At 47.0% G+C, this 23910-nt stretch overlaps 1 protein-coding gene and 1 non-coding gene across 2 annotated transcripts; both read left to right on the top strand.

Annotated features, from left to right (window-relative positions):
* Nucleotides 1–571: 571 nt before the first annotated feature.
* On the top strand, nt 572–22752 carry SLC35B4 (solute carrier family 35 member B4). The gene is made up of 10 exons (XM_066362741.1): nt 572–961; nt 6856–6969; nt 8548–8650; nt 10914–10963; nt 13338–13419; nt 13589–13649; nt 15081–15190; nt 16725–16800; nt 21033–21108; nt 21656–22752. The coding sequence occupies exons 1-10, from the start codon at nt 885–887 to the stop codon at nt 21900–21902; spliced, it is 996 nt and encodes a 331-aa protein (XP_066218838.1). The 5' UTR covers nt 572–884; the 3' UTR covers nt 21903–22752.
* On the top strand, nt 9752–9872 carry LOC136396165 (small nucleolar RNA SNORA26). Its single transcript, XR_010749570.1, has one exon. It is a non-coding gene; the product is annotated as a small nucleolar RNA SNORA26 (small nucleolar RNA).
* Nucleotides 22753–23910: the final 1158 nt, after the last annotated feature.

Genomic DNA, 23910 nt, shown 5'->3' with positions numbered 1-23910 from the left:
TTTTACAGATGTCTACTCTTCAAAGTGAGGTCCGCAGACCCGTAGCCTCAGCAGCACCTAGAAACTTGTTGGAAATGCAGAATCACAGGGCAAACTGCCCATGTTCTGAATTAAAACCCACATTTTAACAAATTCCCCAGGTGATCATAGCCTGTAATTCTCACAGCAAGCGATAAGATGGGCATTACTGCTCCCAATTTTACCAACGATGAGACGAAGTCTCAAAGAAGTTGCTTGAGGCAGCAGAGCAGATTAGTAGCTGAGCCAAAAGATCTAATCCCAGAATTTCCCGACTCCAGGTTTCCTTTCAAAATATAGAAAAATAAATTCAGAGGCATTTTTTTCACTCAGTTCTGGAGAATTGTTTCAAGCGCTATAACGATCAATCACAAGTCCGCAGCTCTAGTGCCGCGGGCTGTGTTTGTTGAGACCATGATGCACGTGTTCCCGAGACTTTGGAATCCTCCTAAAAAACTATCCACAGGGTTGGAACTCCACTTCCCAGCAAGCCCCGCGGCTTCCTATCGCGCGAGGCATGACGGGCCACGCCGCCCTTCTGTCTGGTGGAGCTGCCCAGCGGAGACAGGCCACGTCCCGCGTGACGTAGGAGGCACGGCATTCTGGTATATGTAGTCTGGCCGGGACCAGAACGCCCCCTTGGATGAATGGGGCCGGGGCTGACAGCGAACTACAGCCGCTTCTCGGCCAGCGGCGTTGGTGGCGGTGGCCGGGGAAGGAGAAACTGCGTCTGCCCCAGCGAAGCGCAGCGCTCGGGGAAGGTGGCGATGTTCTGTGCCGCGGCCGGGGAGGCATCCCGGTTTCCTGGGGTAGCGGTTTAGGCGGCGCTTCTTCTGCGCGCTCGCTCCCCTTCCCTTGCACCGGCCATGCGCCCGCCCTTCGCGGTGGGCCTGGTTTTTGCAGGCTGCTGCAGTAACGTCATCTTCCTGGAGCTCTTAGTCAGGTGAGTGACCCCCGCGGGCCGCTCCCGGGGCCCGGGGCCGCCTTGAGAACGCCGGGGGACGGAGGACGGGCTGGGACGGCCCGCGCCCGTGGGCGCTGCGCTGCCCGGGACCCCGCCGGGCCGGCCACTCCTTCCTCCCGCGCACTGCCCGCTGTCCCGCCCAGTGGTGTCACAGAATCCCTCGGAGGAGGCCCTGGCGGAGGGAGGATGCTGTGGTCATCCCTTTTTTCCAGGGAGTTCTCACGTGATGGCTCCAGGGAGCTGGTGGCGGATCCCATGGTTCCTTCAGCAATTTTCTGCATGCTGATACTAGGGCCACGTTTGGCTCCAGCGAAGCCTTGCGACTTGTAAAGCAGTTTGATTCGGTGCACACTCCAAAGAAAGTGTCGTGTGTGTTCAAGTGGCCCTCAAAGCACCTGTTTTATTACCCTTATGGATAAGATGGTCATGAGAACTTTGCCCAAACATTGCCTCTCAGGGGTGTAGTAGGACCCGTTCTTCTTTGTGTAGAAAGTCCATCTAATTGACCCAGAGAGAGCAGTTTCAGCTTTAAGATGTATTTTGAGATGTAACTTTATAAATTAAGAATGGGGAGGTGGGTGGGCAAAAAAACTGTGGTACATCTACACAGTGGAATACTAGTTGGCTGTATAAAAGAAAATCTTGGCCCTGGCGAGTTGGTTCAGCAGTAGAGCGTCGGCCTAGCGTGCGGAGGACCCGGGTTTGATTCCTGGCCAGGGCACACAGGAGAAGCGCCCATTTGCTTCTCCACCCCTCCGCCGCGCCTTCCTCTCTGTCTCTCTCTTCCCCTCCCGCAGCCAAGGCTCCATTGGAGCAAAGATGGCCCGGGCGCTGGGGATGGCTCTGTGGCCTCTGCCCCAGGCGCTAGAGTGGCTCTGATCGCAACATGGCGACGCCCAGGATGGTCGCAACATGGCGACGCCCAGGATGGGCAGAGCATCGCCCCCTGGTGGGCGTGCCGGGTGGATCCCAGTGGGGCGCATGCGGGAGTCTGACTGTCTCTCCGTTTCCAGCTTCAGAAAAATGCAAAAAAAAAAAAAAGAAAGAAAATCTTACCCTTTGTGACAGCGTGGATGGACCTGGAGATTATTATGCTAAGGGAAGTAAGCCCATCAGAGAAGGACTGATACCATAGTATCTCACTAAGATGCGGACTTTAATCAACAAAATAATTTAAACAAAATAGAAACAGAAGCATAGATACTTAGAACAGATTGACAGCTGTCAGAGAGGAGTGAGTTAGGGGGCAGGGTGATAAAAGGTGAAGAGATTAAGCAGAAAGTATATATACTATATGTATGACACCAGGGACAACAGCGTGGTGATGGCCAGAGGGAAAGGGATGGGGAAGTGCAAGTGGGCAATGAGGAGGTAAATAGGGAAGGAGAGAGCCTTGACCTTGGGTAGTTAAGCACACGACGATGCTGTATGCAGATGTTTTATTGAGTCGTACACTTAAAATGTGTATGATTTTTTTTTAACCATTTAGAAAATGGACAGCTGGAGAGACGGCAAAACGGGTCAGAGGGGTGATGAGTGGAAGCTAGATTTCAGGTGGTGAGCGTGAGGTATTACACACAGATGTCGTATTCTAATGTCACACACCTGAAACATATAATGCTCTAAACCAGTGTTACCTGGGGCCCCGGGGAAGCAGCTAGCTAGGAACTGTACCAAAGTGAAAGAAACTAGGTTAGTTTTATTTAGATGGAATGCAAATAATGTTGAGTAATAATGTGCAAAGCTCAGTGGGTAAGAAACTGTTACAAAAAGGGCAACAGTCCTCTTAGAAGAGTCAGGGGATTAAAAAAAAATCTCAATTATTAATTTCATTCTTGGCTTTATCATACCTGGGTCATGTGACTTTTAAAAATTATTTAGCCTCTCCAGGACTCCTTTTTTTCCTTGCTGTAAAATGCCGTCGGTGTTCTATCTACCACCGTGTTTCTGAATCGACACTTGATCTCCATTGACCATCAGAACAATCAGTGTACGAGATAGGTCAAGAATGATCATTTCTGTTTTGCTGAAAATGAAACAGTTTCCAAGAACTTAGATGGTTTTTCACTCCTTGTAAGTGGCAGGAGCAAAACTGGGATCCAGGATATCTTAACTCCTAGTCCAATATCTTTTTCAACCTGCTGGTTAATTTTGAACTTGAGCAGCCTAGGTTTTGGTCACCCAGTTCCTCACGTGATGCCTACTAGAAATGTATTTTATCTTCATGATACCATGTATTGGGATAGTGTTTGAAGTTACTGAGCTTGAAATTTTGTTAGCAGAAAGTATGGGAAAGAGCTGTCACTTGTCATGCTTAAGAGTAGGTGGTGAGGAATATGGAGGAAAAAATGTATCCTGCTGGGGGCTGATACAGTTCAAAGAAAGGTTGCTTGAGATTGATTAAAAAAAAAAAAAAGATAAAGGCAGACCAGCCAAATAAAGGTCAGAGAATAATTGTGTAATATTTGTGTTGAATATACCATTAATTGAAATCTTGTCAAAGGTTGTGTGATGTCAGTTTTGCTAGCACCTGAAGCTCTTTACTAGTTATGAGCCCTTGGCTAAATTACTTAATCCTCCAAGTGTGTTTTCTCAACAATAAAAGGGTGGTGATGGCTCTACCAGCCTCACGTGGTTTTGAAGGATTAAATGAGATTCATAGGCACACTCATAATTCAGTACAGGTATACCTTGTTTATGAGTTCCGGAAAGTTGTGGATTACTCTAACTTGACAGAATGTTTTCATGCATTAAGGGAGCTTCTATTTAAACCACTTTGAATAATTTGTAAATGAATCATTTATTTTTTTGTTCCTAAATTTGGATTTTTTGCATGCAGCAATGGGCTTTTAGAAGGTGGCTAGAGGTACGTTTGTTAATTAATGAATGGCACACCAGGCTGAATAGCTGCTTTTTCCTGATTTGCTTGGGCAACTCACAACTTCTCGTGTTGCAGATGAATAAACTAAGAGCTGCTTGCACTGGATGGTCTTTCAAGTCCATTCTCGTTTTGGCCTCAGAATTTGTTGACTTTATTTTGGGACTTCACAGCTCATAAATTTTTATAGAGCAGGAACTGTGCTTTCGATATGACTTCCTTGGAAGCCACTGGGCGCCCTGTAAGTGACAAGGAGAGCACTATAAATACACAAGGAGATGCTAAAGCGACTTGCAGGAGAAGTGAACTTTTTAAGTCATTTTCTCCAAATTGGAAAGCAAATTTAGGTTTTTCTTTCTGATGTTCATACCTATAATTGGGATCTCAAATAAAATACAAAGCACAAGGGCAGATGTGAAGTAAGGACTGAGGAGATGTGTATTAGCTAAGTAGGCAAGATATTGTGTGTCTTAGGAAAACAATCTGAAATGTTTTTACCATTTTATTTTAGTCACATGCTTAATGATGAATCAGAAAATCATCAGAAAAGTTTTCTAAATCTAAAATAAGAGATAGCAAAAGACATAAACTATTTGCCCAATTCTTTCTCTTCAAAGTTGCCTTTAAACAAGATAAGAATTTAGATTCTTGCCGAAGAGAATTCAAAGTCGGAGAGACTGTTCGCAGTTAGTGATTATAATTTCCAAGGATTGAAGTTCAATAGGACAAGTGATTTAGGGAAAAGGGGGCCCAAGTTTTACTCTGAAGTTTTAAAACAAATTATTTAAGTTAAAATAAATAATTCTATTGCATCTATATAACAGCATGTTCTGAAAAGTTCTGTAGTTGATTTTTTTTTTGGGTATTTTTCTGAAGTGAGAAGCAGGGAGGCAGACAGACAGACTCCCTCATGTGCCCGACCGGGATCCACCTGGCATGCTCACCAGGGGGCGATGCTCTGCCCATCTGGGGCATTGCTCCACTGCAACTGGAGCCATTCTACTTCCTGAGGCAGAGGCCATGGAGCCATCCTCAGTGCCCAGGCCAACTTTGTTCCCATGATGCCTTGGCTGCGGGAGGGGAAGAGAGAAATAGAAAGAAAGGAGAGGGGGAGGGGTGGAGAAGCATATGGGCACCTCTGCTGTGTGCCCTGACCGGGAATCGAACCTGCGACTTCCACACACGGGGCTGACACTGTACCACTGAGCCAAGCAGCCAAGGATTGTAGTTGATTTTTTATTAAAGAAAGTGAATTATGTGAGCATATTAGGGAAATTTTAAAATCTTACGGAAATGGAGAAAGTAGATAGAGCTGTCAAGGAGCCGATAGGAAATGACTCCTAATGGGTTTGGGATTTCCTTTGGAGGTGTCCTAAAGTTACATTTGGTGATGGCTGCACAACTGCAAATATAGTAAAAACACACACACACACACACACACACACACACACACACACACACACACCTAAGCTTTTGGTAAGGGGACAAAGGAAGGGAAAGCAAGGACGCTTCCGAGTCCCTTCTGGGCCGAGGCTTGGGCTTGGCACCTGCATGTATTTTCTCATTGAATCCTCACTACAACATTAAATACGTCACTTGTTTTATAGGTGAGAAAAACGGTCACTAAAAATATCTGTGGAAAGGTTACTAGGCTTCAATTAAAGACCTGATAATATGCAAGGTCCTACATCTTGGTTGTCCTAGACGTCTAGTCTTTGCCTTTCCTTCCCTGGAAGACTCTCTGAGGGAGAAGTGTCTCAGGGACGGGCTTATTTGCTCTGCAGTTAACACCAGGGAGCTGGGCACTATTACTGTTCCCATTTTAAAGACAAGACAACCAGCTGTAGATAGGGCAGTGAACTTCCATGGTCCCAGGGTAAGGGACAGAGTTGCATCCTGCACGGCACTGCGTACTTTTAGCCACTGTGGGGCATAGTCCTTCTCAACCTGTGTCAGCTCACGAGAATTACCTGCGCATCTTACACACACACACACACACACACACACACACACACACACACACACACACACACACACCACTCCCCACCTTCTGCCTCCTACCTGTGTTCCTGGATCTTTCTCCAGACTTACACTGGTGGTTCTCAGCTCTGGTTGTACATTAGAATCAGTGGGAAACATTCAAAAGTACAGATTCGAGGGCCCTACCGCAGACCAATCCAGTCTGAACTGGGCGGAGAGGCTTTTCAAGTTGCATAGACTGTGCTCGGAACTTTCTAGAACTCAGGTTCCTTCTCCTGTCACTCACTGAGGCTAACGGTTTAATCAGCTCCTTGAATGAGGTCCATGTCTTACATGATTATTTACAGATTCCTGCAACCTTTAGCTCTATCCCTTGAATGTAAATGCTAAAAGAAATCATTGAATTGAATATAAAGCAGTGGTTTTCAGGTAAACTTTCATAGGCATTTGCGCCTAAAGAGTAGCAGCAGCACAGGTGCACTTCACCTAGTAAGCATAGCTCTACGAGAATGGCTTCTGCTTGGTTATGCCGGATGGCTGTATTTAAGAACTTGTATATTTTTGTGCGCCCATGGGGGAACTAAGGTAATGTCCCTGTCAACAACAATGGATACAGATCTTTGATTGACAGCGGTCTGGGAGATTCCCGGTCAGCAGGAAATAGAAACATTTCCAGGAGAGACAAGCACATTTCCATCCTTGGGCTTTGCTGCCTAAGCTGACTAGGGCTGACTCAAGTCCCCTTGGTCAAGTGAAGATCCCACAAAGACTCTCTGACCAACTTCCTGCGGTATACTGGGAAAGTTGTGTCAGTTCTAGGAATGAGTGTAGCAGAGTGACCCTTTCTAATTAATGGCCTGCTATACCTGCAGAAGAGCCGGCTAAGGTTTGACATTCTTCTCTGGGAGGTGCACTGCTCAATGTGTGTGACCATGCGTTATGAGAACTGGGAACTGTTCACATAAGTCATGGCTTTTATCTCAGGATTTTGCTCCTCTTTTTTATCCCTGCACAGGAAGCACCCGGGATGCGGGAACATCGTGACTTTCGCACAGTTTTTATTTATTGCGATGGAAGGCTTCCTCTTTGAAGCTGACCTGGGCAGGAAGCGGCCGGCCATCCCAATACGGTAGGGTCCACTGAAGTCTCTTTTAACTTTTTTTTTTCTTTTTAAAGTTAAGAGCTTTTCTGGTACTTATATAAAAAGAATATGTGACAACCTTTTATGAGATTTGTATCAAAGACATCAGTATAGTTATAACTCATTTTCTGAATTTAGAATGTTGTGAAACTCCAGGAAGCCTATATTTAGACTAAAATTCCTGCCACAACACTTCAAATAACTGTGATGGAGACAACAGTGTGTGTGTGTGTGTGTGTGTGTGTGTGTGTGTGTGTGTCTGGGTAGTCCATGGTCAGTTAAAGGTCTAGTATGATCACTGGTTTTTTAACTAGTTCTGTATGCTATCCTGAGGTTATCACATATGCTAACTAATATCACATATGTCATTGTTCCTTTTAATAAACGAGCGGCTTTTGAAAATAAATAGAAATGGTAGTTATACAGTATTGTGAATGTACTAAATGCTATTGAATTGTTCACTTTAAAAGAGTTGATTGTATGTTACGTGAATTTCACCTCAATTAAAAGAAAATGATTAGCAAGCTAAGGCAGAATTGTTGATTCCAGATCTCTGTCCATGAGTCCAAATTTGCAAAATTGTACTCGTGAAGACAAATAGAAAACAGTTCTTACAATAAGCCATGCATTGAAAACTCAGTATTCTTGCTGTGAGAGGCGTGAAGTAAATATGTAACCCATCCAGTTGTGAGTATGTAATGGGATAGTGTCACTTAATCCCCTGGAGGGGGACATTCTGGTATGAATGTATGCAGGGACTGGTTAAGGCTCATCCTTGTTGGTATATTGTATCTTTAAATATCCCAATGTGATGCTAAATATTCTCAGTCCTTTTTTGTTTGTTTCTGTTGGCTTTAGTGTCTGCATAAAACTTGTTGCTCTGAAGACCTGCTTTTCCATCACAGGGGAGCTCCCACAATTTTGGATTCCTCTGGCCCATTCTCTCTCCCCACTGTGGCTGCCAGTGCAGTTCAGGAACACATTCGCTCTCATAAAAGTGTCCTAACTGGGTGGCCTCCTGCTAGCGCCTCCTTATCCCTCCATTTCAGCTTCTACCTCTGTGTTGTGCATGGTGCCCACTCTCACAAGTGCTCAGGGGTAAGCTGGTGAGCCCGCGCTCCAGCCGGCGACCTCTGGGTTTGGAACCTGTGTCCTCTGCGTCCCAGGCCGACGCTCTATCCACTGCACCACTGCCTGGTCAGGCCCTCTCCATTTACTTTTAAAAACCTATTGATGTCTATTAGGTAACATTTTTGAAGCCTAGTTTTCAGTTGCTTTATGTACTTGAAACATACTAAAACAGTGTTTCTTGAAACATACTCTATAATTTCAACTTCTTCCACATTAGTCTGGCCTTAGCAAAGTCTTTTTATAGGTACTTATTATCTGACTTCAAATTATAATAGTGATACAATCCTTAAGAGGAAAAGAAGCAAAATACTTTTTTTTTTTTTTGCAAAATACTTTAACTAAAAAAATATATACAATAGTCCCTTCTGTGTTTGATTTCCTTGAAAAAGTCGGTTCTGCATGATAAGCTGGTTGTGACGTCTGCACTTATTTCAGGTACTATGCCATCATGGTGACCATGTTCTTCACGGTCAGTGTGGTGAACAACTACGCTCTGAACCTCAACATCGCCATGCCCCTGCACATGATATTCAGATCTGTAAGTACCGCCAGCTCACACGGGCATGTTCCTGTGGAAAGTACTGGGTGGGGAGATTACACACAGCAAAAGGGGAACGGCCTCATAAGCAGTAACGTTCAGGGTGTGAGACCAGGTCCATAGTTGAATGAGCATAGGCCGACTTCCGCCTGACCCGAGAACCAAGGCAATGAGCGGAATACGAAAGTAGAAGGTTTACTTTTATTTATCTGCCATCTTTTTTTTTTTTTTTTTTTTTTTTGTATTTTTCTGAAGCTGGAAATGAGGAGAGACAGTCAGACAGACTCCTGCATGCGCCTGACCGAGATCCACCCGGCACGCCCACCAGGGGGCATCGCTCTGTTGCGACCAGAGCCACTCTAGCGCCTGGGGCAGAGGCCAAGGAGCCATCCCCAGCGCCCGGGCCATCTTTGCTCCAATGGAGCCTCGGCTGCAGGAGGGGAAGAGAGAGACAGAGAGGAAGGAGAGGGGGAGGGGTGGAGAAGCAGATGGGTGCTTCTCCTGTGTGCCCTGGCCGGGAATCGAACCCGGGACCTCTGCACGCTAGGCCGACGCTCTACCACTGAGCCAACCGGCCAGGGCTTTATCTGCCATCTTATGGGCGATTGATAAAAGGAAAGTTAACATTTTTCTGAGAAAACGATTTTTACCCTTCATTTCTTTCATCTGGTTGATTTTTTTTTTTTTTTTTTTTGTACCCCCTCCAAAGCTTGAAATGGGGAGAGACAGCCAGACAGATTCCCACATGCACCCAACTGGGATCCACCCGGCACGCCCACCAGGGGCGATGCTCTGCCTACCAGGGGGCGACGCCCCGCCACGACCAGAGCCACTCCAGCGCCTGGGGCAGAGGCCAAGGAGCCATCCCCAGCGCCCGGGCCACCCTCGCTCCAATGGAGCCCCGGCCGCGGGAGGGGAAGTGAGAGACACAGAGGAAGGAGGGGGGGGGGGGTGAAGCAAATGGGCGCCTCCCCCATGTGCCCTGGCCAGGAATCGAACCCGGGTACCCCGCACGCCAGGCTGACGCTCCACCGCTGAGCCAACCGGCCAGGGCCTCATCTGGTTGATTTTTGTATTCAAACTTGCTACGCGCTCTTTCCTAAGCCCTTTTAAGGCTGCTGCAGTGCCTTAGGAGGCTAACACAAAAGGGTAAAGTAGTCTCCATAAAACCCAGAGAAGAGATGGTAACACTCCCCTTTGGATCCTGTCTGGAGTCACAGCTGAAAAACAAACTTGCTATGAATAGTATTTAACTTTTCGCTTTTTGTTTCTTTCCGCCATAAAATTACATTTACTTCTAGTAGATGAAACAGACCCTCCTCTCTTCTGATTTTTTTTTTAAGCAGAACTTGACATAATTAAATAAAGGGAGGTTTTTGATGAAAGTGTGTTTCCCCCAAAGCAGTGGAGATGTTTTCCTTTTCTCAGGTGTGGTCAGAGGGCTGTATTTCATTTCAGGCGTCCCCAAACTATGGCCTGCGGGCTGCATGCAGCCCCCTGAGGCCGTTTATCCGGCCCCTGCCACACTTCCAGAAGGGGCACCTCTTTCATTGGTGGTCAGTGAGAGGAGCACTGTATGTGGCGGCCCTCCAACGGTTTGAGGGACAGTGAACTGGCCCCCTGTGTAAAAAGTTTGGGGACCCCTGCACATTGGAACAGTTTTCCCTGAAGAGCAGGAAAGCCTCAAGGGAAATTGAAGTTAGCATTGCAGAATGCAAAATAGATGTTTCTTGGAATTACATTTCCATGTGGTCTGAGATTTTTGTGAGGTCTAATGCGCTATTCCTAAAAGGACTTCCCAGAGCTAATTATAGTTGTGACAATGACCATCAGAGCACTGAGCAGATAGACTTTCAGTGAGCACTGGATGATGTATAGACGCCCTTCCAGGGAGGAGACAGATCTCTGTGCAGCTTCCCTTCATGAAAACCAGGGGTGACGAAAAGCTTGTTTAAAGCTCTTTAGAAATAAGATGGATGGAAAATTTGACAAATATAAGTGTGATATAATTTATTCTTACTAGGACTAGTTATTGAGAATGGATCATTCTTATTTTCCTTGTCATCTTTAAAAGCTTTTATTATTTTGCAAGCGAGATTTTCATGGTTTAGACTTGTTGCCATCCTGACAACACCTGGGCCTGACCAGCGATTCATCCTAACCACCTCCTTTCCAGCTGTCTCGCCCTCTTGTCCACATTCACATTTATTATGAATCCTGTTATCTTTCCCCAGTGCACTGAAACGCTTGTCTCCTTTTACAGGGTTCTCTGATTGCCAACATGATTCTAGGAATTATCATTTTGAAGAAAAGGTAAACAATATACTTTGTAATTTATGTAGAGGAGGCACGCGCTGAGCCTGTCTATAAGCTGCTTATGTGAGTTCCTCTTCTGCTAGTGGAGATAGCGTGCCCTTGGCCTTCTTTGTTTCTTCGTTCTGTGACAGTGACGGACATTCCTGAAGCAGTTGAGCAAGTAAGAGATCCCAGCTGTGGCTTTAGAGTAGCATTTTCTGTGTACAATCAGCTCTTGTCATTGACTTGTTAGATTTATGCTAAACTATGAAGCCAGTTGATCTAGAACTTCACTGTCCATATGATCACCACTAGTCACATGCGACTATTTACCTTTAACATTTGAATTACTTAAATATTATATTTAGGTTCTCAGTGTTACTAGTCACATTTTTTATTGTATTTTTCTGAAGTTAGAAGTGGGGAGGTAGTCAGACTCCCACATGCACCTGACCAGGATCCACCCGCATGCCCACCAGGGGGTGTTGCTCCGTTGAGGCCAGAGCCATTCTAGTGCCTGAGGTAGAGACCATGGAGCCATCCTCAGCGCCCGGGCCAACTTTGCTCCAGTGGAGCCTTGGCTGCGGGAGGGGAAGAGAGAGACAGAGAGGAAGGAGAGGGGGAGGGGTGGAGAAGCAGATGGACGCTTTTCTTGTGTGCCCTGATTGGTAATCGAACCCGGGACTCCACACGCTGGGCTGACGCTCTACTGCTGAGCCAACTGGCCAGGGCACTAGTCACATTTTAAGTGCTCAGTAGCCGCATGTAGCTAGTGGTGACTGTCTTAGAGAGCCCAGTGTGGGACATTTTCAATGTCACACTTGTATGAGACAATGCTGTCATAGAAGACATTCATCAGTACAACATAATGACTAAGGAACAGTCATACTTATTAGAAAGAATATTCCTAATAAAGGAATTATCTTGTTTCTGTCTCAACCTTTTGGATGAACCAGAAAGCAAGACTTTCCTCAACTAGCTAATATCACGGATTAGTAAGTTATACTAAAATAAAAGGCCAAAGCAAGAGGCAACAGTCATTTGAGATTAAAAAAAAGAATAGCTATTCGGGAAACACTGATTCAGACTGAAATCCAAATCGTGTTCCAATTAGGAGACACAGGCAAGATGTATTTTTGAGAAGGGGAGTAATTACATCATAAAAGGCAGGTGTTTCTGTTGGTGCAGGTAAGCTACATAGTGACATTAATTCCAATATTTCTAATTTTCAGCCAGGTAATGATCAGGCCTGTCGTCATCATTTCCGCTTTCTTGTTATCTTTCCAAAGGGTTCTTTGGGGCACAGTGTGGCCTTAGGCCCAGCCCACACGTGATTTTTGCCCTGTCTTTACATGGCACAGGTTTGAGGCATGAGATATACAAAGCAGTTTTCTAGGATGGCAGCTCCAACCCCAAAGTGGTTCCCTATATTACCTTTTTACACTTATTTCTTTTTATTTATCTGGTGTAGAAGCCCCTTCCCCAAGCTGGTAGTGTGTTCCTCATTGTAGGATTTGAAGACCAAATCTGTATCTCACCCTTGCTGTTTACTGTTTTTGAGGCCTGAGTTATAAACCTCTCTGTCTTGATCTCTCCAGACTGAAGAGCTCCCTGACTTGAATAGCTGTCTCCCCGCTCTCGTCTGGCACAGTGCTGTTGGCCCCTCGCTCTGCTGCCTTTGCTAGTTCTGTTGGCCTTTTACGAGGTGCCGCAGCCAGCACCGTACAAAGCATTTGAGTAGAAACCTCGGATGGTTTGCCCCATGATTTTTATTTCTTTTCATCCTTGCCCGAAGTCTTTGCTTGATTACCGAGCCTGAGAGGGATGTTAATGATACTACTTTAGTTAATGTGAGCTGCCTCTGTTATTACTGCTAGTCATCTTATTAGCCAATTGTGCCAACATTTCAAAACAACATGTAAGTCATTCAGAGACTTGAGAAAGAAAGAAATCATCCCCTGAAATGAACTCAGGTTAAGTTCCGAGTCCCAAGTCCTGCCGCGTGTCCCTGAGAGTCCTCGCTCTGGCGTGGCGTGTGCCTCCCCACGTGGGGTTGGGCTCCTGCACACAGAATAGCAGCAGAGGCGCAAGGATCTGGGCCAGGCTTTCATTTGGACTCTCAAGAGCAGAATGGAATGTCTTGTCTGGTCTGTGCCCTTTCTTTTTCTGATGAAACGATCGGTCCACAAACTATTAGAAACCATTGTAAGCAACACCAGGACCCAGTTGGCACTGAGTTCCCCCCGCACGCATGGACTTACATGGACTCTCCTAGAAACGACCCCGCCATCACATTGAGGTGACTTGTACACTCGGGCACCATCTGCCTGAGAATGTCCCGTGGAAACAGTGTCTGTGCTTCCCTGAGGGGTCCCTGTCCTTTCTTTTGCAGGTACAGCATATTCAAGTATTCTTCCATCGCCCTGGTGTCAGTGGGGATCTTTATCTGCACGTCCATGTCAGCAAAGCAGGTGGTAAGAATCAGTGGACACATCGTTTAGTCACTGCTTGTCCTGGGACCCAGGTCCTTATTAATGATACGAAGAAGAGGGGAGGGAAGTGGGTGCCAAGTACGTCCCTTGTGTCCAGCCCCACTGCATGTAGCCCTGATCTCGCCACCTTGTCGTTTTTCTTATTCCCTAGACTTCCCAGCCCAGCCTGAGCGAGGATGACGGGTTCCAGGCATTCACGTGGTGGTTACTAGGTAGGTGTGGTAATTATAATCAAGATAATTGCCTTTGCAGTTCTGTTTGCCCAGTTTTCTCCCAGGGGACATGTTTCTTGGCAAGAAACTGCAGTAAAACAAATTATGCCACAGAAGAAAGGCACCCAGGATCATATAGCTCCGGACCACAGTGTGTGAAATAGAACAGGAAATGCCCAGGTTCATGGTTGCGTGTCCGGTGACAGGGAGCTATGTTTCCCTTATTGTCACTGGTACAGGAAGATGAGGATGGGCTCGTTTGCCCTGCACATGCTCTCGTGGTGCCGTCCCCTCCTCGTGCTCTGCCTGCTGGTAGAGCCATCAGAAAGGCATACAACAGCAGCTTACTACATTTCCAGGGGACCCACTTCAAATCTGATTTTCTCCAGCCGTTTGCTGCTCCGCGTGGCAATGTTCCCAAACCTGACTGATTGGCAGACTCTCCTGGGGAATTTTTAAAAGTACAAGCACCTCTTTGTGGACTTAGATAACTTCTGTAGAGCGTGGCCCTCGTGTTGTACGGTGCGGAGGGGACACCCCTTCCATCCAGTGACAGCTGGAACAGGCTGAGACTGCCCGTGGGAAGGAGAAGCAGCAGTGGAAGAACTATATTCTCACTGCTCACTGGCTTTGAAACTTTACCCCCTCTGGATGGCTGTTCTGAACACGGGGGGAATTAATGTCCAGTAATTTATGTTTGGCTTTACTAGTCTAATAATCGAAATGCAACTTGAAACCAGAATGCAGTACTTTTTATTTTTTTGCAGTACCTTTTAATTTTTGATCCATTATACTGGCAAGATAATAAATGATGTTCTTCTTGCTGCTGAGGGTGCAGCAGGACAACCATTTTCATATATAACTGGTTACAGTATAAATTGACATAGTCTTTCTGGAGAATAATTTATCTGTTGAGATTATTAAATGTCTACAACCTTTGAGTAATTCCATTTGTGAGAATTTATCCTAGGGAAATAACATTTTAGAAAAGGATTTATGTAAAAGGATGTATATTGATTTTAAAGATGAAATATTTGGAATTAACCATTGTCATATTGTAAGGCATTAAGTATGGTACATCCACATACTAGAGTAATATGTAGTCATTAAATCATACTTTTGAAAAAATTTTAATGAATGTCCTGAAGGAAAATCCAGGGAAAAGATCATAAAGAAAGCAAGATATAGAGCTGTATACTCATTATGATCCTGGCTTAGCATAAAATACACTCAAATGTATTTAGAGAAGTGTAGAAAATTAAAGGACTGAATGGTAATGTTGTGGTTTTTATTTCTTTTTAAAATTTTGTACACATTCTACATTTAGTTTGTGATATTTGTAGAGCATTTAACCAACCAACACGTGTTCTATAAGAAAATGCCTGGAAACGACCAGCACAGGCAGCTCGTAACCCGCTGTCTGTCTTATAGGCATCGCGGCGCTGACGTTTGCGCTCCTGCTGTCGGCGCGGATGGGCATTTTCCAGGAGACTCTGTACAAACAGTTTGGGAAACACTCCAAGGAGGCTTTGTTTTATAACGTAAGTTCTGGAACCTGTGCGGATGAGAATTCCTGAGCCGTTACCGGGATTGTTAGTGGAACAGCTATGTCAGATGTAACAGGCCGTCCTTCTGAGGTCATTGAAGGGTCCGTTTATTGTCCAGGACAGGGCTCTGGGCCCCCTGGACTGCAGTGCCCTTCATAGGCTGCCGAGGTGCGTCCTGAGCACAGCTGTCACCACGGGGTGGCCACGGTCACTCAGGGTCTGCCGACCGGGCTGCCGCAGAGACAGGACCTTCACCCCCTGCTCCTGCAGGTGACAGCAGGCTCCAACCAATATGGAGACGGAGATGAGTTCCACTCACAACCTGCCAGGGGGAAGATGTGTGAGAGGAGACACCCCCCAGGTGGCCTTGTTCATTTTAGGGAGAGTTTACGTAGAATTATAGGATTATATAGGCTTCAGCTGCTGTGGTTTGAACCACTGACCAGAGCCTCCTCCCTCACTCCTGGCGTGAAGCACAGCCCCTCGGGGTCAGGTGGTGGAATTCCCCAGGGCAGGAGCTCAGGATTTCCTGCTCTGCCACCTTTTTGTACTGAAGTTGTAGACAAGCAATTTGACTGACTTGGCTGGAGCTGGGAGTTGAGAGAGTAAAGATTCTGTCTTACATCTTTCCTTTAGAACGGTAGGTGGCCCGTAGGGATGAGGAAATGAGGGGGATTCCTTACCAATCTTGGGGGGCTGTTGTCAAGAACCTTAATCTTTGCTTCCCTGTTGTTTCCTCTGCCGCCACTTTCTATTCATTTCTTTCTTCCCTGACATCATGCCTTCCAGTCTCTTCCTGCTGCTTTTCTACACTCCCTGAAATCTGAACTCACAGTCTTTATCATTCTTAAATCCATTTTATTTGCTTAACTGTTCTCAACATTAGTAAAATGTAACAAACCCTTTGGATGGAAGACTGGGCCTTTAAGTTGCCTAGACCCTTTTGTTGAGGAAAGGATTTTAGCTCCGTTTTTGTTGGTTTGTGTGATGATGACCATCACACTCTACAAGGGAAAGAACTGTCATTTTTAGTCACTGTGTCTACAGCAGGGGTCCCCAAACTACGGCCTGTGGGCCGCATGCGGCCCCTGAGGCCATTTATCTGGCCCCCGCCGCACTTCCGGAAGGGGCACCTCTTTCATTGGTGGTCAGTGAGAGGAGCATAGTTCCCACTGAAATACTGGTCAGTTTGTTGATTTAAATTTATTCTTTATTTTAAATATTGTATTTGTTCCCATTTTGTTTTTTTACTTTAAAATAAGATATGTGCAATGTGCATAGGGATTTGTTCATAGTTTTTTTTATAGTCCAGCCCTCCAATGGTCTGAGGGACAGTGAACTGGCCCCCTGTGTAAAAAGTTTGGGGAACCCCTGGTCTACAGTGTCAAGTGGTTAGAAGCATTGGGTACATTTCTTTTTTGATATTGCTTGTCAAAGAACTTGTAAAACTTTGGATCACTGTAAGGCTACTCTAATTCTTCTGTAATGTTTTTACATTTCAATTTATGTGAACTATTTCTTCCCATAGCACGCCCTGCCACTGCCTGGGTTCATCTTCCTGGCTTCTGACATCTATGACCATGCACTTCTCTTCAATAAGTCTGGTGAGTGGGGGTCATCCTCAGACAGCGTCTGAGGCAGAGTTCCACTTTTACTCGTGACTCGACCACTGCTTTTGTGTCCAAATCATCCGGCTCCCTTGAAACACCCCCGTTCTACCTCCCAGGAACGTGGTGCATTAATCAGCAGTTGCAGCAGCAAAAGCTTTTACAGGTGCTTCTCAATTACCTGCAAATGAAGTAAGAGCACCCTCAGATGTTCGGTTTTGCTTTGGGATTTGTGTGCACATTTCAATGGGGAAGGTCTGATGCTTTCAGAATGCACACAAATGGTGACAACACACAGCAGAGGGTGGGCACAGAGCAGCTCTGTCTGTCCATCCTTTCCTGCCGGAGAGGCAGGTGCAGTTCTGACTCCCTGGGACCGGGAAGCAGGAACAATGGCGCGGCTTTGTCCCCGAGGACAGTTCAGTTAGGAGGCCGGAACATGCAGCGTCGGTTCAGAAGTCTGCGGTGTAAGCTGGCTATTACTTTTAAAGAGACTCGGCCCTGGCCGGTTGGCTCAGTGGTAGAGTGTCGGCTGGCGTGCAGGAGTCCCGGGTTCGATTCCCGGCCAGGGCACACAGGAGAAGTGCCCATCTGCTTCTCCACCCCTCCCCTTCTCCTTCTTCTCTGTCTCTCTCTTCCCCTCCCGCAGCCGAGGCTCCATTGGAGCAAAGATGGCCCGGGCGCTGGGGATGGCTCCTTGGCCTCTGCCTCAGGTGCTAGAGTGGCTCTGGATGCAGCAGAGCGACGCCCCAGAGGGGCAGAGCATCGCCCCCTGGTGGGCGTGCTGGGTGGATCCCGGTCGGGCGCATGCGGGAGTCTGTCTGACTGCCTCCCCGTTTCCAGCTTCGGAAAAATTAAAAAAATAAAATAAAAATAAAGAGACTCTATAATCAATTAGCCATAAATTGCCAGTTAACTTGAAATTAGCTGACATAATCTGATTAGCTACTAAAAGACAAACACACAAGGAACAAATAAACATTTTTAAAATACCAGGCTTTCTGTTGCTCACATCTAGGAAGTGTGCTTTGTAAAATGACATAGGTGCTCAGTCAGCCTGTTTGCCACCTGCTCACGAGCTGGGACACTGTACTGCTCAGAGTTTGCAGCGTTGCCCCTCCCATCTTGTCACCCCAAAAGGTGTGACGAAGGTAGTAAGAAAGTTTTTACTCCTGATTTTTTTTTAAGATATAATTGACATATGGCTGGTTTTTCTTTTTTTGGTGACAGACAGGAAGGGAGAGAGATGAGAAGCATCTCCTTTGTTGCACTACCTTAGTTGCTCATTGTTTTCTCTTACGTGCCTTCACTGGGGGGAGGGGACTACAGCAGACCGAGTGACCCCTTGCTCAAGCCAGTGACTTTGGGCTCAAGCTGGTGAGCCTTGCTCAAACCAGATGAGCCTGTGCTCAAGCCTTGAACCTGGGTCCTCCGCGTCCCAGTCCAATGCTCTACCCACTGTGCCACTGCCTGGTCAGGCAACATATGGCTAATTTTTGACAGTGATTTTTAAGTTTTCTGACAGTTCCCACATAGCTAAGAGCTAAATAAACCCACTATCAAATTCCTATAGATTGATTTAGATTTAGTTACTAGAATGCTGCTTATAAAAGTTACAGTGCTAGGTGTGTGTGTGTGTGTGTGTGTGTGTGTGTGTGTGTGTGTGTGTGTTTTAGAATCTTCCCTGTGTGTGTGTGTGTTTTAGAATCTTCCCTGAACATTTTTAGAATCATCCCTAAGTTAAATATACATTTTTTTCTTTTCTTGAGTTTTAGCATCTCAAATGTACCTATTATCCTTGATTATCTAAGAGGGCTGCGTGTTCATCTAAATATTTTATGCCATACTGATTGCTCAGCACATGGATACTTTGGATCTCTGAAGTTATTAAACACTAATAGCATTTGTTAACTCTACTTTCATTCCAATACTTGCGGAATGTTTCAAAGATGATAGAATACCAGACTACTGGGATGTCCCACTGGTCCAGATGGACAGTTCTAACAAATTCTGTTTATCAAGATGGACTCCTGTTTTTTGCCAGAGAAAATTAATGTTCTTTTCCAATCCAGATCTCAATATCACCTTGTTGGAATTTCCTGTTGGGCTGTATATTTCAAACTCCAAAAACAGTTTAGCGATATAAAAGGAATGCCTCTTAGAGCAGGTGTTGGAAACCTTTTTGGCTGAGAGAGTCATGAATGCCACATATTTTAAAATGTAATTCCGTGGGAGCCATACAACAACCTGTGTATGTTACACATTATCCGATAAAAATTTGGTGTTGTTCCGGAGACAGCTGTGATGGGCTCCAGCCACCCGCAACCATGAACATGAGCAGTAGGAAATGAATGGATTGTAATACATGAGAATGTTTTATATTTTTAACGTGGTTGTTTTTTTTTTTTTGTATTTTTCTGAAGCTGGAAACGGGGAGAGACAGTCAGACAGACTCCCGCATGCACCCGACCGGGATCCACCCGGCACGCCCACCAGGGGCAACGCTCTGCCCACCAGGGGGCGATGCTCTGCCCCTCTGGGGCGTCACTCTGCCGCGACCAGAGCCACTCTGGCGCCTGGGGCAGAGGCCAAGGAGCCATCCCCAGCGCCCAGGCCCTCTTTGCTCCAGTGGATCCTCGGCTGCGGGAGGGGAAGAGAGACACAGAGAGGAAGGAGGGGGTGGGGGTGGAGAAGCAAATGGGCGCTTCTCCTATGTGTCCTGGCCGGGAATCGAACCTGGGTCCCCCGCACACCAGGCTGACGCTCTACCACTGAGCCAACCGGCCAGGGCCTGTTTTTTTTTTGTTTTTTTTATTAAAGATTTGTCTGCAAGCCAGATGCAGCCATCAAAAGAGCCACATCTGGCTTGCAAACCATAGGTTCCTAACCCGTCTTAGAGGATGACTGTGTCCTTATTCTCTTTAACCATGGGTACTTGGTTTCCTCCCAAATATTCACTGCGCAAACCTCATTATGTAAAACTAACATAAGAGTATATTTAAAAGAAGGAAAGTTAAAATTCCATCACCCTCACATCAGCTAATTTCCTTTTACCAATTTCCTACCAGACACTATTTACGTACATTCTTACATAGTTGTATACTTTATACTTCCCTTTTCTATTTCATTCTGAGTTTTCTGTGCCTACATGTAATCTTTATGATTTTTTAATAGGTGTATATAGAACGCCTCATCTAGTCAAAGCACCTTTGATACATAGCTGTTGTTCTATCATTGGAGATTTAGATTGAGTCACAGTTTTTCCTTAAGTTACACTTAGGAAATGAATGAACTTTTTTTTTTCAATTATCTAAGATTAATTCCTAAGAATGGTATCAATACTTTTATGGCCCCTTAAAAGAATAGCGAAGTTGATTTAAAAAAAAAAAATACCAGTTTATACTACCACCAACTGAACAGCTGTGGCTTCCACTTTTACCTTGCCAAATTAGAATATTGTCTGTAAGTTTTTAATGGCTAACTTAATAGATATAAAATGCTACCACCTAGTTTAATTTAGAATCCTTTGATTACTAGTAGGATTGACAAAATTTCCAAATGTCCTTTAGTTACTGCTCATCTGTCCTCGTGTGTGGTCGGGTAAGACCACGTCATTGGAATGTCTCTGACATAGCCTTTCTCTGTAAAGCAAGCAGTATAATGACTCTTTTTTTTTTTTTTCCGTATTTTTTTTCTGAAGCTGGAAACGGGGAGAGACAGTCAGACAGACTCCTGCATGCGCCCAACCGGGATCCACCTGGCACGCCCACCAGGGGCGACGCTCTGCCCCTCCGGGGCATCGCTCTGCTGCGACCAGAGCCACTCTAGCGCCTGGGGCAGAGGCCAAGGAGCCATCCCCAGTGCCCGGGCCATCTCCGCCCCAATGGAGCCTTGGCTGCGGGAGGGGAAGAGAGAGACAGAGAGGAAGGAGGGGGGGGGTGGAGAAGCAAATGGGCGCTCTCCTATGTGCCCCGGCCAGGAATCGAACCCGGGTCCCCCGCACACCAGGCCGATGCTCCACCGCTGAGCCAACCAGCCAGGGCCTAATGACTCTTGAGGCTGATTTAGCCCAGAATTGAGGAAGATCAAGTGGCTTATGGGCCAGATCTGTCTGCAAGGGAAGTAACTCTGCTGTATCTGTATGTTCAGTCTGTATAACTGTGTTCAAAAAGGTGAAACCTTTAGCAATCAAAAGTGATAACGACTCTCCCACCTCGTGATCTTTGCAGAATCGTATCAAGTTCCGGTGTTTGGCGTGACAGTGCCCATCATGTGGTTCTACCTCTTCATGAACGTCGTCACTCAGTATCCTTTGTGCCCTTGGCCGTGGGGGCTTCTCCGGGTTATTCTGGCATGAGAATGTTTGTTTCTAAGTGCGGTGATGTGAGTGTCCTTTTTGCTTTGCTGTTAGGCAGTGAGCAGGAGAAAGGCCTGTCCGGTGAGCTCCTTGGCGGGAGGCAGAGAGATGACAGTGGTGACGTAGGTCACAGGGCACTGTGAGGAAGTCGGGAATTCATATATGACGTGCATGGTCTGTGATTTCTACCTGGAGTTTTCTAGCACCCTGGGATGTTTCACAAACTGCCGCTAAATTCTGAAAAACATTTCAAATTAATTAAGAAACCAGAATCAGACTAATGGGAGGTTTTAGGCAGTTAGAGTTGGATCCACAAATGGAATGGCAGGATGGGAATTCTGCCGAACGTTCTACCAAGGAGCCTCAGATCAGCCACCACCGGCCCTTAGGTTGTCTGGTTCTGGGAATATGAACATTTAAGCCAAGAGCCCTGTAGAAGGTGCCCCCAGCTGATCTCAGGGTATACAGAAAGTCGCCTTAACCCTGTCTCTCCAGGTACGTGTGCATTCGGGGCGTCTTCATTCTCACCACCGAGTGCACCTCGCTCACCGTCACCCTCGTCGTCACCCTCCGCAAATTCGTGAGCCTCATCTTCTCCATCTTGTACTTCCAGAACCCCTTCACCAGGTGGCACTGGCTGGGCACCCTGTTTGTCTTCATCGGGACCCTGATGTACACAGAGGTCTGGAACAACCTGAGGACCACGAGAAGCCAGCTTCCGAGCGGGGACAAGAAGGACTAACGCTGGTCTGCCTGGGAGACCGGTGTTGTCACGAGCGAGGGTCTGGCTGTCCCTGTTGTTCGTGCTGAATTACCTCCCGGTGCTGTACCGACCACGCGTGGAGAACCCTCAGAGGGAGGGGCTTCTCAGGCTCCACGTGGCCACACAGACTAGTGCTTGTGGACTCTGAATGGAAACTCTCCACCCTGAGTTAGAAAAGAGAACAGTTATCTACTATTGAGCAACCCATTTGTTACATTTTGTTTACCAAAATATTCACTATTGTACTTGTTTATTGAACTGAGTTGCTAGAGCTCCTAGTTTTATACCAATGGCCGTGGACAACATTGTCCCTTTTGTTGTTGTTCTGAGTTTCTGCCACTGTCGCCCTTCCACTTTTCAGTCAGGCAGGAGCTCCCGGCGCCATCGCTGGGTGGAGTGTGGGCTGAGCCCTGGTGACGGTGGAGCAGGACTGGCAGGAACCCTTCCCCACATTCACTTCGTTTTCCACGTTCCCCAGATGCTGCTCTGTGCTCAGAGCAAACCTGCAGCGCGTCTCTGCGGCCCAGGTTAACGAGAAGGCAGGACGTGGACTGGGAGAGACATGCCCCCTCGGTCCTCCCCGTGAAGCCCAGGAGCCTGGAGCCGAGCTGGGGACAGCAGATGGTCCAGAGAGCTGCAGCTTCCAGCCCAGGCTCTCACAGGGCTCCTTCCAAGGGGTAGGTTCAGTCTTTGAAAGGCTTTGAACCAAGGTTTAACCCTGCCTGGCACTGCTGATAGGGCAACAAACGGGCTAATGAGGAGGCTAACGTGGCATTGGTGTGGTAAATAAATCTGATAAATCACAACTAAAAGGCATAGTTTTTCTTAATTTCTATAAGGTACCTTACTGTTCTTGATGAGTGTCTGTGTGGGCGGGCTTGTTTGTTCCATTCCACTGGAAAGGCTCCTTATGCTGCTCTGGGTGGCTCCCGTGGCAGCGCTTTGAGACAGGAGCCCCGTGCACGTGGTGTGTGTAGGTGCGCGCGTGACTGCAGAGGTCTGAGATCATTTTGGAGAGACAAGCATGGGAGTCGGGGTTCTTTGACTTCCTTCCCTCACCTCCCGTGGGCCTCAGCCGCCCTCACAGGGGCGCATGCTGTCCTGTGGATGGGTACACTTACCTGTCACGCTGTCTTTGCAAACAAAGGCCTGCCTTTTTTTGCTGGGTGAAGATTGTGTTCTTAAACTGAAATGTGACTCTGCAGGTCCCCTGGTGACCCCATGGTGGGGTATGTACATCCGCTGCCTGGAGCTGTGCTATGATCGGGTCTGAGGTAAGTGTCCTAGAACAACTGGGCTGCTTTGCAGAAGTTTGGGTGGGTCCGAGATGGCAGCAGAAGAGGACAAGGAGCTAACCGCTCCCGTGAACACACTGAAGGCACAGCTACAGAGAGTAGTTTAGTTGTCCCTGAGCCAGCTGAGTGACAACTGAACAGCTTCTGCACAACAAAGAAAGAGCAAGAGGCCACATCGAGAAGACGGGGACTGCTGGAGCACTCAGGATCTGGGGGACGCCACCAGGATTGGAGGGGCCAGTGAGCGCTTGTTGGCAGTCTCCTTACCCTGCACAGCACCGGGTTGAGCCTGCAGGCTCCAGCAGCACCTCCCCGGCCACCTCCCGAACTCGCTCCAGCAGGAGGACGGCGCCACAGCAAATATGCCCAGCACCTCACTGCCAGTCCGAGGTTAGAGCCCCCGGGCCCAACAGGGTACTGAGGCTCAGCCCCTGCTGTGCACACCCACTGGGCTGTCCCGCCCAGAGCCAGAGCAAAACCAGCAGGGCATCTCTGAGCTCCTGCCTAGGGGGTGGTCTAGCTCAGACCTCCGCAGCAGTCAGTCAAAGTACTAGTAAATGCCTGTGTGCACAGAGAGGGGCCCGCCCACAGTGCTACAGGGTATACTTGTGGTCTTCAGGACAAGCCACATGCAGTCACACACTCGGGCCCTGACCAGAGCGCTGCAGCGCATGCTCAGGGGGCTCCCCACC

This window comes from Saccopteryx leptura, chromosome 2 (assembly GCF_036850995.1).
Source record: "Saccopteryx leptura isolate mSacLep1 chromosome 2, mSacLep1_pri_phased_curated, whole genome shotgun sequence".
Lineage (NCBI taxonomy): Eukaryota > Metazoa > Chordata > Mammalia > Chiroptera > Emballonuridae > Saccopteryx > Saccopteryx leptura.
This window is presented reverse-complemented; position numbering and strand designations above follow the sequence as displayed.

Excerpts from the sequence above, each read along its gene's own strand:
- SLC35B4 (XM_066362741.1), top strand. The coding sequence starts at position 885 with ATGCGCCCGCCCTTCGCGGTGGGCCTGGTTTTTGCAGGCTGCTGCAGT. Across the intron at positions 15,191-16,724 it reads AGGAGGCTTTGTTTTATAAC|CACGCCCTGCCACTGCCTGG; the intron begins GTAAGTTCTGGA and ends TTCTTCCCATAG. Across the intron at positions 16,801-21,032 it reads ACTTCTCTTCAATAAGTCTG|AATCGTATCAAGTTCCGGTG; the intron begins GTGAGTGGGGGT and ends TGATCTTTGCAG.